The sequence below is a fragment of the Aedes albopictus genome, chromosome 2, assembly GCF_035046485.1.
Source record: "Aedes albopictus strain Foshan chromosome 2, AalbF5, whole genome shotgun sequence".
Taxonomy (NCBI): Eukaryota; Metazoa; Arthropoda; class Insecta; order Diptera; family Culicidae; genus Aedes; species Aedes albopictus.
This window is the reverse complement of record NC_085137.1, coordinates 301,164,270-301,180,941: the sequence shown is the minus strand read 5'-3', so window position 1 is coordinate 301,180,941 and position 16,672 is coordinate 301,164,270. Positions and strand designations below refer to the sequence as shown.

At 43.6% G+C, this 16,672-nt stretch overlaps 1 protein-coding gene across 1 annotated transcript; it reads left to right on the top strand.

Moving 5' to 3' along the window:
* Window positions 1-691: 691 nt before the first annotated feature.
* LOC134286650 (uncharacterized) lies at window positions 692-1,135 on the top strand. Its single transcript, XM_062848301.1, has one exon. It carries the CDS (start codon window positions 692-694, stop codon window positions 1,133-1,135), a length of 444 nt encoding a protein of 147 aa, XP_062704285.1.
* The last annotated feature ends 15,537 nt before the right edge of the window (window positions 1,136-16,672 follow it).

Sequence of the window (16,672 nt, the reverse complement as noted above, 5' to 3'; positions counted from 1 at the left end):
CAAAAAAAGGCCTTTTTAAACATCCTTATGAGAAAGAAATAATGGAAAATAAAGTGGGCAGCAGACATATCGTGGCATTCAGAGCTTATAGAAGAGTCAACAGCATGGCGGAGGAAGTACCGAACTGACATCGAACGGCTTCGCCAGCTTGAAGTCCTGAGAAGGGTTCTCCTGAAAGATCAACGCTCTATCCATAGATAATGCTACGCTTCGGATGTTGCATCCGAGCTTGATAGATCAGCTCCATTCGCATCTAGTAACGTCCGCGTCCCGTGTTGCACAATTACACAATCGACAGTCGATTTCATGGCAGTAGCTGTGCGCGGTTCTCATTGGGAGTCAGTTGTGGCACAAACTAATGAGAAATACCGACCAATCTGCATTAGTTACGTTTGGACAAAATCAGCCGTCTCACTTCACCGGAGCAAGTCCAGATCGAATTCCTGGAAAGGCTTTTGTTGGCGTCGTAGGCAATCAGGCGTCGCCTTCCCCCTGGATCACGTTGTTAGGAGCCCCTAGCAACACCCATGTTAGTGAAAATTAACAAGCCAAGTCCGGCTCATTCCTCAACTAGACCCCGTGTAATATAGACGTTCGAACTTGCGTTCAAATATAGTTCCCTTTTGTTCACTGTTGAACCACCGAGTAAATTTTTCTCCCTGGAGTCCCCCGATCACACCTTCAAGAGGTTATGAGCACCACCGCGAAGGATCTATCCTGCAACATTCCGTTGCAGGAAGTGGAGCAGACTTCCAGAATTGGAGTTACAGCGTACGCCTGTTCCTCCAAGGGCGTCGTGGATGTGCTGACGAAGAAGGTACCGGCAGCGGGAGCAGAAAAGATTAAATTCGAAGAAATGGACTGGATTTCCAAAGCGTTGTTGGTGAGTTGCCAGTCGGACGAGTACCTGGAAATCGTCCGGGAGAAGGCTACCACAAAGGAGATGTGGACCAGTCTGAAAACGACCTACGCGAAGAAGTCCGTGGCGAGCCAAACCATAATTCGGAAGCAGTTGGCTCGTCTTCGGATGAATGAAGGCGAAGACGTTCAGACGCATCTTCTGGAGTTCGAAGGGCTTGTTAGAAAGTTGAAGACGGCCGGAGCGACGCTAGCGGAAAGTGATCTGGTATCGTAGCTCTTCCTGACGCTGTCAGACTTGTTCGATCCACTGGTGACGGCCCTGGAGAACGTAGCGGAAGAAGACTTGAACTTGGACCTCGTCAAGTAACGTCTACTGGCCGAAGAAAGGAAGCGATTCGATCGGCAGAGTGATTCGGTTGAACACAAGTTGGCAGCGTTCTGAAGCGTATCGAAGAAGAAGCAATAATTTCTTGGAAAGTGCCATCAATGCGGACGCCGTGGTGACATGAAGAAGGATTGTCACCATCGGGGAGAAAATTCAGCGAAGAAGGAAGCAGTCAGTTTTATGGCCGATTCAAACGTTGCGGAAAAGAGGCCTGGACGGATCCTGTTCAAGCTTGATTCCGGATGCAGCGACCATCTGGTTGGCGAGAAGGCTGTTTTCGCGTTTTGAAGAAGATGACCAGCCGCGTGGAGATCAAGGTTGCAAAAGATGGAGAAGCCATGCTTGCGGAACAGATCGGCGAAATCAATGCGGTAAGCAACAAAGGAGTATAGTGCAATTTAAAGAATGTGCTCTACGTTCCGGAACTACGAGAGAACCTAATATCCGTAAGGAAGATGGCCGATGCAGGCATTGATGTCCTGTTCTCCGGAAGTGTAGCTGTCTTGGAGAAAAACGGAAAGTTGTTAGCCACCGAACACCTCCGAGGCGGACTGCACGAGCTTGAGCTGTCGTTGGAGGAAGCAAAGGCGAATCACTGCGAGGTAGCAATCGGAAACCTATGACATCGCCGACTCGGGCAAATTGGCCAACGCGGATTGGAGACCATGGCCCGTAATGCAGTGCTGAAAGGTATGGACGAAAGGACAAGCAAGGTCAAGCTTGAGGAGTCACCCAAGCAACACACATGTTATATTAAAGTTATGACAGCGCAAGTTTTGGTTGTATAGAAGTTTATTTCACGTAATTCTAGCATTGTGTTAAAATAACGTAAAATAAACTTCTATACAACCAAAACCTGCGCTGTCGTAACTTTTATATAACATGTGTGTTACTTGGGCATGCTTTGCGTACGCTTCGATGAGACAGGATGACGATGTCCCGTTGACTGTTAACTTCTCGCTCGAGCAAGAGGGGGAAAGGGGCCATCCGGCCACCGTTGTTGTCATCTGCGAAGTTAACCGAGAATCTGAAGCAGAGGCTATCAATGAAGGTCAAGACCCAGTTGAAGAACCAGAAAATACGTTCTCTTCGCCCACAGAAAGACGTGAAGTTCCGAGGGAATTGTCGTCGAGGCATAGCGAACGGGAGCGCCGACTCACCGGTAAGTTATTCGATTACTTCATCGGTTATAGAGCTATTTCTGGCGAATTGACTTCTGCAGATGTGCCCGAATCCCACGATGAGATGACCAAGCGTGCCGACCGAGTCATATGGATGGCTGCCGTACGAGACGAACTGCATTCCATGGAGGAGAACAAGGTCTGGCGAAATTCGAACTGTCCAAAGGGACTGAAGCCTCCGAAATCGAAGTGGGTGTTTCGACTGAAGGATGATGCGTCCGGCTATGCGGTCAAGACTGGTGGTGAAAGGATTCCTACAGAAGGTTGGAGTCGACTACGAGGAGACATATGCTCCGGTTGCAAGACTTGCCACCATCAGGACGGTTCTCGCGGCCGGTGTGCAGCAAGCAAGCATCATCATCCTCTATGTGGACAACCTACTCACCATTGGGAGGAAACTTGAAACGATCGGTCGACAAATTTCATGAATCTTTCTGAAGAAGCGAGCACCGACAAGCTACTGGTACGCTTTAAAATGGCGGATTGCAACCCTTCTAAGACCCCGCCGGAGAAGAGTCTGGCCAATTCCAAGGATGGTGAAGCAACCCAGAAACCATACCGCAAGCTTCTGGGAACAATGATGTACGTGATGCTGTGTACCAGGCCGAACCTAGGTTTTCCTGTCAGTTTCCTTGGACATTTCCAATGGACGAGTGACGGTGAAGTGAGTGAACACACAAAATCAACTGCGGATTTGTTCACCAAAGCGGTAGATGTGGTACATCTGGAGAAGCTGTGCCGAGGCCTATGATTGGCCGATTGAGAGGAGGTGTTGGCTTAGTAGGCAATCGGGCGTCGCCTTCCCCCTGGATCACGTTGTTGGGAGCCCCTAGCAACACCCATGTTAGTGAAAATTAACAAGCCTGGTCAAGAGCCCGGCTCATTCCTCAACTAGATCCCGTGTAATATAGACGTTCAAATATAGTTTCCTTTTGTTGCAACAACCAATCTGCGGAAATGCGCGATAGTAACACAGATCAGGGGCTGTCCATAAACCACGTGGTCATGAGGGGGGGTTCGGCCAATAACCATTTTGTAAGGACTAATAAAAAAATTTGTATGGACTCATGACCACGCGGGGGGGTTGAGAAGTCCCAAAAAAATGACCACGTGGTTTATGGACAGCCCCTCACGATCAAACTCCAAGTAACAGGGAATTTTAGTCGACAATATTAGAGCGGGATAAGGAAACGCGCTGGTCTTTAAGACTCAGGCGACTAAGTACGTCCACGTATTAAGGACTATAAGGGACAAAAATCAGTTATCGTTGCTGGTCACGGGTGTACCGGCGTACCAAAACGGGAGAAAGGATTACTATCCGGAAGAAGAAAGATACGTTCTATTTGGTGCTAACCTGAGAGGTCCTGGACAAGGATGTAGAAGTTACACACCCTGATAGCGGAGGCGAGACTCCAGTATGAATACCTGGATGTGATAATGTGAGAAGCTTGCAGCCACCCTTAAACAGAGTGTGAGATAAATGTACCAGAGTCATCAATCTGCCTGCGAAAAGGCCTGGTGGACATCTAGAAGGCCTTAGTTTGGAAGATTTCCGAGCAACACTCTTGTCACAGAAAAGCCACGACAGCTGTGTACTGCGCTGTCGTGCCTCTTTCAAAACATGAGAATTACAATTGACTGGTGAATGTGCCCGCCAGCTTCTATGAATGGCCAAAGGCGTGGTTCAAATGCTTTGAAAATGGCCCCAAGTCGTGGGAGTGTGGAGGCCCCGATAGAAGCAAACTCTGAAGGAATGGAACCAAAATGCAAGATTTCCACGGCGAATGCGACTTGTGGGCCTCAATGCCCACGTGCACGTAGAAGAACCAAAAGCCGGCAATATTGCAGGTCGTACAGCTAAACCTAGAACACTGCGAGGCCATACAACAGTTGCTGTGGCAGTCAGTCTCGGTCTCGGAGTTAAGTACAGATGTCGCTTTGCGGTATAGATATCACCGTCAATTAAAACTGGGTGGTGGAAAAGGCTAAACTAGTGGTGATCTGTAGAGTAGGTTGGTTTCCAGTTCAACAGATAGTGTCCACGTCCAACGTCCTATAGTCAAGATCAACGGAGTGTGTCCTCCCCAGGTGACCAATAGATCAGTCCTCGCCCATGTTAGATTCACTATCGAGCGCATTGGTGGTGTTGAGTCACGTGGTCATCGGTGGAGACTACAAGGCCTGGGTGATTGAATAGGGCAGCCGGGAGATTCGGAGGTTTCCGGCGATTTTCAGAGCCGTTCTCAGGGGTTTCTGAGGGTCTCAGGTGCAGTGCTGAAAATGTCATTTCTTCATATATAAATTCAACCACCTACAGCTCATTTTAGAAGCTGAACCTGGGAATATTCACCATGAATATCAATTGGCATTTTTCGAAGGTAGTCCGTGACATTTACCTTAAATATTTCAAAAAGAGCGGTTTTCCGTGACTTTTTTGTAGAACCGGTCTAGCAGCACAAGTTTTTCATATACCATAAGGGAACGTTCATAAATTACGTCAAGCTTCAAGGGGAGAGAGGGGTTCAATAAAGTGATACGACCAATACATAAATTTTGAAGGCAAAATGGTCATTGGCAGAGGAAGCTCTCAGTTAATAACTGTGGAAGTGCTCATAGAATACTAAGCTGAGAAGCAGGCTTTGTCCCAATGAGGACGTTACGCCAAGAAGAGAGAGAGAGAGACGGAGGTATTAAAGGTGGTTCAAAGGATTTTCAGTGGATTTCAAAGTCTTTATATGTTAATTCAGGTACGTTTCAAAAGGTCTCAGGTGCGTTTTCGGGGTTTCGGTGGGTTTCATTGACGCCGCAGGGTGTTTAAAGAGTCCCAAGACACTGAGAGTCTGTAAAGCCCTCTTAAACCGCTCTGAAACTACCTGAAAAGCCTTTAACCCTTCAGGACGCATGCCATCAAGCAGCTGAAACTGCACCGCGCTCGCGCTGCAAATGACGAGCGAGGGTTTTTGATAGTGTTGTACTTTTTACAATGGCGCGCGTCCTGAAGGGTTAAATGTCTCTGAAATCACTCCCCCTGAAACTTCCATGAAGCCCTCTGAAACTCTGCATGGCATCTTAATATCTCATAGCCATTCACCAACCTTAAATTTAATTGCAACCTTGAAATCGATTAATGTAATGAACAAAATCCATTAGGGTTAAAAATCTGTTGAGGTCTTCCCGACTTATTACCTAAATGTATGTTCCAGAGTAGGATTACCCTTATCTGTAGAGCCTTTTTTACCATTGTTTCCTTTATTTAGAATTTTATAGTATAACCCATATTCAATTTGGTGCTTATCAGATCCTGTCACAATTGAACTTTGATGGACATCTGGGATAGGACCGGGTCAATGGTTCAATGGTTCAACGAATCAGAAGCGGTAGCCGGTCACAGCTTGATAAACTAATTTACTTGCATTTAAGTTACAGGTGCTGCTTGAACACAAAAACAAATTCACTATTTCTTTATACATAAAGCAAACAAATGACTCAAACTCAGCAAACCTTTCACACTGAGTGGTCGGTCAATGACTGTGCAGCAGAACGAAAATGCCATTCATTGCAGCATCCGAGACGGACAGTCCGACGTCCCATAATTACAACCCAGCAATCACCGAAAGAACAAACCAACTTTTATATCTGCCACCCTTATAAAATCCGGTCCAATGGTCGTCGAAAAAGTTGATTCTATTTGTCTTTGGCTGTTTTTGGACTGATAGTCTTAATCCATTTAGTGTCCGGTTTTGTTTTGCATCATCATTGGGAGAGGTACTGGACAAGCGTCACCGAGGATAACGAAGACGACGTTGACGACGACGACAGATCATTGATACTTCCACAGCGTCTCGGACTGGGCAGCAGATGTAACCGAATTTGAAGGACTAAATAACGAAGCAATATTCATTAGGGGAATGAGCTCGTCGTCGTCGTCGTCATCTTCACAACTGGAAACTGGAACTACGGAGCTAAGAGGGCGGTGGCAGTCCCGCACTTTCACATTCACCGCCCACCGAACCGAACCGCACACCACACCGGCGATGCACCACCCGAGACGTTCAGGTGCAATTAGTTGTGATAACGAAATCAGATTTCAAGCAGAAGTCCCTCCCGAAAGGGTGGCTTGATTGCAAAAAGTAAGTTTCTAAATTGAATTTATAGTGCAGTTTATGGGTGGGAAGTTCCAGCCACGAACCGAGTGTGTATTGGGGAGAACGGGCTGAAATGCGGTCGGTAAAGTTTGGTTTAAATGTTATGTGTTTATAAATTTTAAGAAATTACCTTATGAATCACAATGCAATTATCAATTCTGGTCTGAGCAAAAGAATCCAAATAAACAAACTAACAAACATAGTTCCTTTGTTTAGAATATCTAAAGACAAATGGATTAAAAGTTTATTGGAAAGGTTTTGAAAACTATCATTAAAACTACAAATTTTTTTTTAAAGATGGTTCTAAAATCTTTTCAGCGAAATCCATAGGATTGAAAATATCACTCGAGAAGTAGATTTTGTTTTAAATTTGTTTAGAATATCCGATGAATCTTCTTGATGAATCCGGAGCATCTTTAAGGATTACGTTATAATTAGGAAAAATATATTATTATGAATGACTAATTCGAAAGGATCAAGAACATTTATTTTTTTCAAAAACGATACTGTCCTTTATACTACATGTATTTCAATACATGTGTTGTACTGAAATATTTGTCGTTGCCTATATTATAAAAAAAGCGTTACAAAACAAATGGTTTATGAACCCTTTTTTGTTTTACATTTTATCCCCAACAGTGTATTTTTTGCAGCTTTCCCTTCCCAGAAAACCGAGGCGGGCTGGCAGAAGCAATGCCGCTGCTGACACTCGAAGGATATTGCAGCAGTCTCTGTTCACGCAGCCAAGTTTACGTTTGGTGAAAGGATATATATTGAATTTAATTTAATCGCAAAAACACTTTTAGATAGTCGGAACTGTCGGGTCGTCGTCGTCGGTGTCGTGTGGAAAGTTTTCCCTACTTCCTCCAGAGGGTCTCTTCTTAGTGTGGAGGCACATAGGATTGCGAACGCCCCACCGCGCCGTCATCCAGAGTAAGAAGACGCACCATTCGGCAAAAGGATACATTGAAATTTATTGCTACTCTCCAAGTTTTCCTACAGCAAAATTTATCTCGAAAATCAATTAGTTTTGATTGGTATAAATTGCATTGCATTTATATTTATCAGATTTCCCAAGCCACCAGCCGATCTCAGACTAAGGCTCACTTGGCACCGCACTAGATGAACTGCCGTGTGGTGCAGCTAACCTCGGTCGGGTCGGAATGGCACTTGTATTTCCCTATCAACAACTCGGGGCTTTCCTTTAGTAAGCAAGACGGAACTAGTTGAAGACGGCTTAATACTTTCTTTTTAAACTACTACATAGACACCCAGGCTCTTCCGTAGAATTGCTGATTGCAACACAATTCTTTCCATGCCGTTTTGATGAAAAATGCCTAAACATATTTCCGCATAACATGCTGTAAAGGCGTGGGTATATTCCGCATGACTATACTGAGCGTGACGCGTTCGACTCCTGATCGGTCCAGCAACTTTTCGTAAAGGAAGTCTTATGTAACCAACCCCGGTGTGAACTTTGGTCGTAGGCTGACAGGAAAGAAGGGGTTCACTTATGCAATCCTAAGAGTCTGTTCTCCAGAATTGGCTCACAACAGCGTATGATTACCATGCTAGAAGTGGCTGATCAACGTCCGAGTGCCAGGGAAGGACTCTAAGCTCAAATGTACACTATAGTTCTCTGAAAAGTGGTGTCTGGTCCTACGAGCCAGCCGAAAAAAAAACATTGTAATGGAAAATCTGCAACAGAATAATGCGACCCGAGACCAACGGCAACGAACAAAGGGACTTGCGATTGGAAACTCGGTATGTGGAACTGCCGACTCTCAACTTCACTGAGATCAACTCCAAACATTAAAAAACTGGTTGCAATGGAAAATATACCCAAAAGGAAAAAAAAGAAACTTTATTGGGAGCACCCGCATACTCGCCGATCTACTGAAGGATCGCGGGTTCAGCGTAGACAGGATCCATGGTGCGAAAGTTTACAGGTAATCATACCACCATCGACCAGATTGGTTGCTTCGAGGGAAATGTAGAACCCAATCCACCCTTTTCAGGGCAAGAGGAGTTCCCAAGAATAACGCTCGTCTCTTCCTACGGCTGCCGTTTGAGCGACACCCTTCCCTTTCCTGACGTGTCAGGACGTGGTTTGTCATTGTATCAAGAGAGCGTGAAAGCCCATTGCGTCGATCATTCCCCGGAGCCTGACACGCCCAGGTGATCCATTGGTGACCGATCAACGAAATAATGTGCAATATGAGGATCAAGGGCCGAGCCCACATTCCGAAAGCATTGATGATGACAAGAACTCATTATCACGCAGCTCGAACGCGAGTACGAACGCTGCCCAAGCCACAACGTAAAAACCATCATAGGACATCTCAACGCTCAGGTAGGCCAGGAGGAGGAATTCAGACCGACAACTGGAAAGTTCAGCGTCCACCAGCTGACAAACGAGAATGGCCTACGACTCATTGATTTCACCGCTTCCAAAAACATGGCCATAGGTAGCACCTTTTCCAATACAGTCTCCGTTACACCTGGAGATCACCACAGCAGACAGAATCTCAAATCGACCACGTTCTGATTGACGGACGGCACTTCTCCGACATTATCGACGTCAGGACCTATCGTGGCGTCAACATTGACTCCAACCACTACCTAGTGATAGTCAAACTGCGCCCAAAACTCTCCGTAACCAACAATGTGCAGTACCGGAGACCGCCACGGTTCAACCTAGCATTGCCAGACGAAGGCAAGCTCGATGTGATCCCTCTAGAAGACTGCGTGAGTACAGTAAAAACCATCAACAACGCAGCCAAGAGCATCGGGTATGTGGAAAGGAATAAAAGGAACGAATAGTTCGACGAAGAGTGCAGAACGGTTTTGGAGGAGAAGAACGCAGCGCGGACGGTTATGCAGCAGGGGACCCGACATAATGTGGAATGTTACAAGCAAAAACGAAAACAGCAGACCCGCCTCTTTCGTGTGAAAAAGCTCCACCTGGAAGAAGCGAAGTGCGAAGAAATGAAACTTCTGTGCCGTTCTCAAGAAACACGAAAGTTCTACCAGAAGCTCAACGCATCCATCAACGGCTTCGTGTCTCGAGCAAAATATGCAGGGAGGTGATCGAAAGGCGGAAGCAGGCATGGGACACTAGCTCAAACACTAACAAAGCAGCTGGTAAGGATGGTATCGCAACTGAACTCATCAAGATGAGCCCAGAAAAGTGGGCCACCTGTCTGCACCGGTTGATAGTCAGGATCTGGGAAACCGAACAGCTACCGGAGGAGTGGAATGAAGGGGTTATCTGCCCCATTCACAGGAAAGGCGACTATTTGGAATGTGAGAACTTCAGAGCGATCACTATTTTAAATGCTGCCTACAAAGTGCTATCCCAGATCACCGTCCGTCGTCTGTCACCTAAAACGAATGATTTCGTGGGAAATTATCAAGTCAGCTTTATCGAACCCCGGTTGACAACGGACCAGATCTTCACCGTACGGCAAATCCTCTAAAAATGCCGTGAATAACAGAAACACATTACCTGTTCATCTACTTTAAAACAGCATACGACAGTACAAGTCGGACTCGATTATCCGGAGTCGGGTTCTGACGCTTCCCAAACATGTATCGGGCGAACGGAATGCTGTACAAAGCTGAAGTTTTGACTGATTACTAATAAACAGTGGCTTGATATGGTGCCAAAATTTTAGATTTATACGGTATTCCGTTTTCTCGATACAGGGGATGGCCAAAATGTTTGGGATAGGCAACTTTTTTTCTCCCACAAAAAAAATCAACATGCTATAACTTTTAATAGAGTGCATAAAAAAATCTCAAATTTTGACTGTTTGTCAATCTATTATGTGTGCATCATTGGTACAAATTTGGGCTCGATTGATTGATTTTTCGCGAAGTTAGAACCGTTCGCGTAAAACACTATTTTTTAGACAACTCATTTTTGAGCTGTCATAACTCGGAAACCAGTGAACCAAATTGATTTTTTTTTTATTAAAGACGCTTTAACCTCGCCGGTCATTCGCGTCATAACCAAATTGAATGAATTTTTTAACGTTTATCAACAATATATTGATACTCAATACGACATTATAAAATGTTATATTTTCTCACGGCGAATTAAGTTATATCGGGTTGAAATTTTTACCCATATAGAGGAAAATAAGTAAAATTAACAATATTACACAAAAATTATAAAATGTGTTTTCCTACAATCTAAATTGGCTCTAATATATCTGATTAGAGATAATTTGAGAACAGAAGTGGAAAATCTTTGGATATCAACACTAAAATTTATTCACATTAATGTAAAAAAAAAAATACATTTTTTCGAGAAAAGTCCAAAAAGTGTCAATCCATGATAACTTTTTTCAACGTTTAAAAAGTATCTATGTTTTAATAGTTTGTGAAGCATTTACATATTGTTAGTGTACGTTCAAAATTTCATTCAATTTGGTTTACTGGTTTCCGAGATATGACAGCTCAAAAATGCGTTGTCTAAAAAAAGGTGTTTTACCCGAACGGTTCTAACTTTGCGAAATATTAATCAATCAAGCCCAAATTTGTACCAATGATGCACATATAATAGGTTGACAAACAGTCAAAATTTGAGATTTTTTGATGCGCTCTATGAAAAGTTATAGCATGCTGAACTTTTTCGTGAGAGAAAAAAAAGTTGCCTATCCCAAACATTTTGGCCATCCCCTGTACATGTTTGAGAAGCGTCGGAACTCGACTCCGGATAATCAAGTTCGACCTGTGTCGTCCGCACATAGCTATGGAAAATCATGAACGAAAACGGCTTTCCGGGAAAGCTGACTAGACTGATTAAAGCAACGATGGACGGTGTGCAAAACTGTGTAAGGGTTTCGGGTGAACTATCCAGTTCATTCGTATCGCGCCGGGAACTGCGACAAGGTGACTGACTGTACTCTTCAACAACGCTCTGGTGGTCATCTACGGACACGGGATATGGGCCATGCTCGAGGATGACATGCAAGCACTCGGATTTTTCAAGTGATGCGTTCTAAGGACGATCTTCGACAGTGTGCCGAAGAATGGTGTGTGGCGGAGAAGGATGAACCACAAACTCTGGGCACCCAGCATCCAGAAGATGGCCAAAGCCGGAAGTATACGGTGGGCACGACATGTTGCAAGAATTCCAGATAACAACCCTGCAAAGTTAGTGTTCGCTATTGATCCGGTTGGTACAAGAAGGTGTGGAGCGCAGAGAGCATGATAGGCGGACTAGGTGGAGCGTGACCTGGCGAGAAGTGGACGTGATCGAGAATGGAGAGCGGCAGCCTAAAACCGATTGTTGTGGCGTACTTTGGTTGATTATGTATAAACTTAAATGCAATAGAGCATATAAATAAACATATGTATGATTGTTAACATCCAGAGACAGCAGTGGATCAGAGACGATACCTGAAAGCCACGATAGAGCAAGCGAAAATACGAGGAGCCAAAGCTGTAGCCCGTCAAGGCTGTTTGGCTTTCGAGAAGCAAGCGAAACGCTTATGTAGATGGGGCGAGAAAGGGTTCAATGAATTGATGATTTATTGTGATAAGCTCGCTTGTTCAGACCAAGAAGGGTACCTAGCCAATGCTAACATTGAAAAGGCGTCAATGTAACGTAGGTGAGCTGTAAAACTACCCAGCCAGCAATTTGGTTTCTATATCGAAATTGCAACTGAAATAGTCACACATATATAGCACCAAAGAAATCGTATTCAATGCATGAAACAGGCATATACATACTAAAGTGGAGGCCATATCGAAACACATATACGATTACTGCGATTTCATCCAACATGATTTACGATTTCTCGAAAAAAATCTACGATTTCGACGATTTTCTCCGTCTAAATATACGATTTGCATGATCTTATTACGATTGAGTGTACCGATGTACGACTCAAGATTTTCAAGTAAAAAAAAACAACTGGTGTTCGATGGGAATTGAACTTAGGTCCTTTGATTGATAACTGCGCGTAATCTGTATTGGCTATATTGCCAAGTTGGAAACAGAGAGTTCAAAGTGAATGGCATGAAACGAAAAAAAAAAATAGCATGATACGGTGCGAGACATGTGGTGGGAGCATTGTTGTTGTGCATTGAGTGGCACCAAAAGTGGTGCCGTGCAAGAGGCCCGGAATTGACATCGTTGTTGGAATCTATACACTAAGAATGAATCGCAGAATTCTGTGAAAGATTTCACCGAACGTCAACTGTAAAATATGCTTTAACAGATCTTTCTGTGAAATTCAATGTTTTCCAATCCAACTGTCAAACTTTCACAGAAACTTTGGTAATAGCAAACTAATTACCGAATTCTGTGAAATTTTTAAGTAACGGTTCGGTGAACATCAAAATGTTTACCGCGCGCTGCCATTTTTACCGAATTTCTGTAAAAGCAGTAGTCGGCCAACGCCAAGCGCGGGTTGTCAACATTTAAATTATTGGTTTTAATTGTTATTCCGTGAAGTTGGCAAAAGCTATCGAGAATATATAGTTTAAATCAGAAAATAACTCAAAAATATAACAAGTTTTATACCATTACCAGCCGCAGAATGAGAGGTAGGTTAGTATTTTCCGAAATATCTAATTGTACATTAATAATTTGTATTTTTGTAGTTATTGTTTCTGCCGTGTTGAAGTGCCCAGACCCGGATAAGTCACCGCCTTGCATCTTCACATGTACGATCATGTGAAAAAATACCCTTTTTCATTTCGGCGGTTCATGTATCTAGCCATCAAATTTCTTATTTACAGATAATAAATATACTAATTTTAAATAAATCTAAAACAAATTAAATTTCATTTTAATTTTGATTTAGGAAAACTGAAAAAATATACCGAAAAGTTCGGTGAACTGCAAATTATCCAACTGAAAAATCACCGAACGTTCTGTGAAACCAACAAAAATAACAATGAATTCACAGAAAATCTGTAAAACAAATCACCGAAACGTTCGGTGAATTTGACAGATGATCATTTTCAATCTTCACAGATTGTTCGGTGTTTCAAAAAATCACCGAACAGTTCACCGAAAATTCTGCTGTTGAGATTTCGGTGAAATTTCACAGAATTCGGGGATTTATTCTTAGTGTGTATACATCACTTATTGTAAGTCATCTACTGTATATAAATAGTATGAAAACCTAACCAACATCGTTGTTGGAATCTATACATCACTTATTGTAAGTTATCTACTGTATATAAATAGTATGAAAACCTATATATTTGGTTGAAATTATTGCTACCATGGTCAACATGTGTCAACAAGGCATGGTACACAAATTACGTAACGCTAAAATCAGCGATTTCAGATTCACCCCTCCCCCTTGCAACGCTTTTTGTATGAAAACCAAAAATATTTTGTATGGCTCGTAACGCTAAGCTATACTCCCGCCCCTCCCCCTATAGCGTTACGTAATTTGTGTACGATGCCCAACAACAAAAATACAAATTTGTGATGAATACCATTTTTTTCTTTTTCTCCATCATACAAATATGTAAACAAAACCATTTACGATTTCCGAGATTAAGATTCGACTATTAAAAGTGCAGTAACAATCATATGCGACTGTAAAAATCAATATACGATTTCTACGATTTCGTTCACTTTGTATACGACGCAAGTGTGACGCAAACGATCAATATACAACATTGTTATGGTTGCATACGATTTCACCGATTTTGATCATACCTTTAGGTAGCAAGCTCGATTTAGCAGATTCTTATACGATGTGAAGCGACGATTTCCTCGATTCAAAGAAATCATATATACGATGCTAGCGAACTTGCAGCTTGACACTAAGAATGTATGTTTTTTCACGATTCAATCCGACTCTGTGCGATCCTACCGATAGTATCTCGCACTTTTTATGATCGGAGACGACTATATGAAACAAAATCGCAATTAAAATTTAATTTGGCATGAAAAGCGATTTGACGCAATAATTGTCAACAAATATACATATTATTATACGATTCTGATTCAATATATGAAAATATACGATTTTTTCCACACAATGATTTACGATATGTGGTTGGCTGGGTACAGTTGTTGATCTTCTTGCGGTCTTTTGGACTCACAGGTATACCAGGTGTGCTCACATATGGCTGAGAGCAAATTATTGTATAAATCATATTTTTAGTATTACTGTTTTTCATTTTCTGAGAACTCTACCTGCGTCATGCACCGTCGCCTCAATTGCATTCTGATTGGCACTGCACATCCATTCAGTTGTATCTTGTCACGGTTGCAGTTAATTTGCTGTCAGAAACAACAACCTCGCAAACACTTTCAGAGTCTTCCTCAGCTCAGAGAACAACAAAGAAAATACAAAAGAGGGCCCTCACTTTCGCTCCGTTCCATCTTCTTAGACTTGGCCATTTTTCTTGGCACCCTCAACTATTTTTCATTTTCCGAAAAGTTGGCAGCTGGAGACAGCAGCCGCAGACATTTCCAGCTGCAAAATCCGAAGCCTCTCCGGCAAACAAAGCTCTTGAAGCTTGAAGCGAAGGTGGCCGGATAGCTTCTTCAGCACGGGAAGAAACTCGCTCTCACTTTATTATGTGACATTTATTACCAACTTCTACAATTTGTACTTTATAATGTGCCACTTTAGTGCATAAATCATCAACCTAACAAACTGTGCTCTCCCCCAGCCCGCGATGGCTCCGGTACCTTTCGGGGCGATCCGGTGGGATGTCTGCTAGCTGCATATACCTACAACATATCCTTGTGGAGCGCTCTCGAAGGACTGTGGCAACCGAAATAGCGCGAAATAAAAATGGAAGCAAAGCAACACACTTAAGCGCGAAGCGATGGATCTTGGATTGTCTCGCGTGCGCTGGCAAAATGAGACTCGTGAAAGACAGAGACAGTCATATTTTACCCAAATGAGAGAAATATTACATTAATTATGGCCGTCGCACTCGGTATTGTGTCATACTTTTGTGCCACATTTCGCCTTCATCCATCGCCCGCCAGTAGTAGTCCGGGAGTATTCCCTTATTGGGCTGCCACTTATTCTGTGGCATGCAATTTGGCCGGAGCGATGCTGGAGAGCGACACTTTAAAAATGGCTTTTAAAAAAGTAATTTAAATGTACGTAAACAATTCTCCCGCTCTGGTCGGGACGGTTGGTCGTGGTGGCGCCGAGCTGGCGTTGACATCAGTGGAAATGAGATTGGTTTGCGGTAGGCATGGCCAAGGGTTCCGTAGTAGCGTAGTAGGATCCCTACGTACGTACCTACAAACCAGCAGCCACCGGATCTCATTTCGATTCAGTTCCCTGAGAGTGGGAAACATGTTTTCATTTATTTCCCGTAATTTGTTGCGGAAAATTGGACTAATATGAACATTATTCATAGCTTATCTTTGTGGAAGATGCGGTTAGAGGGTTGGCTTTGTGACATTTGATTTTGTTTATTGTGGCATCAACTGATTTGATTTAACTGGTCGACGGTGTAACTAGCGGCAGATTTGGTTTTAACTATTTTTTCTTCTAAACCATAGGGGGAAAATCTGCTCAACAGACACCCGAACAAGAAGGTCCGGATAGTGTGGGATTAAGGCCGTCTTCTACAACAAAAGTAAAAGCCATGACTACTCTCTCCTCGACCCACTAAACACATTCCTATGGTCGCCCAACCCTTCGTCTCTCCGGAACGACCAAGAATCAGTATTGATTCAGAAAGTGATTACTGCACATCACACCCTCAAGATTATCTGCGTAGCCTGCAGCAACGAACATCGATTTACTCGCTTTGGAGAATCCATTACGATAGCATGCTGGAACTTTCCCGAGTGGTTCTCACCACTCCCTTTGTCCTCGGAAGGCGGGCAGGGTCAACCCCACGACCACGTCCAATTGTTATGCAGACTGATGCCCACGTGCAGCCAGATCTGATTTGCTGAAGGCGAGGGTATTACTACTCTTCAGGCCCTATCAACTGCACCAGAAGGTTGCTGACAGTAGGGTCTATACTTGCCCCGGCCCTTACCGGGAACCTCTTTCCAACCAATCCAACCACGGGCTCGGATCCAACCCAGTAGACCAACAGTTTCCTGGACCTCATCCACGCCTCCAAAACCTTGATCTAGT

What these genes read in the sequence shown, in the direction of transcription:
- LOC134286650 (XM_062848301.1), top strand. Translation starts at nt 692, where the DNA reads ATGAGCACCACCGCGAAGGATCTATCCTGCAACATTCCGTTGCAGGAA.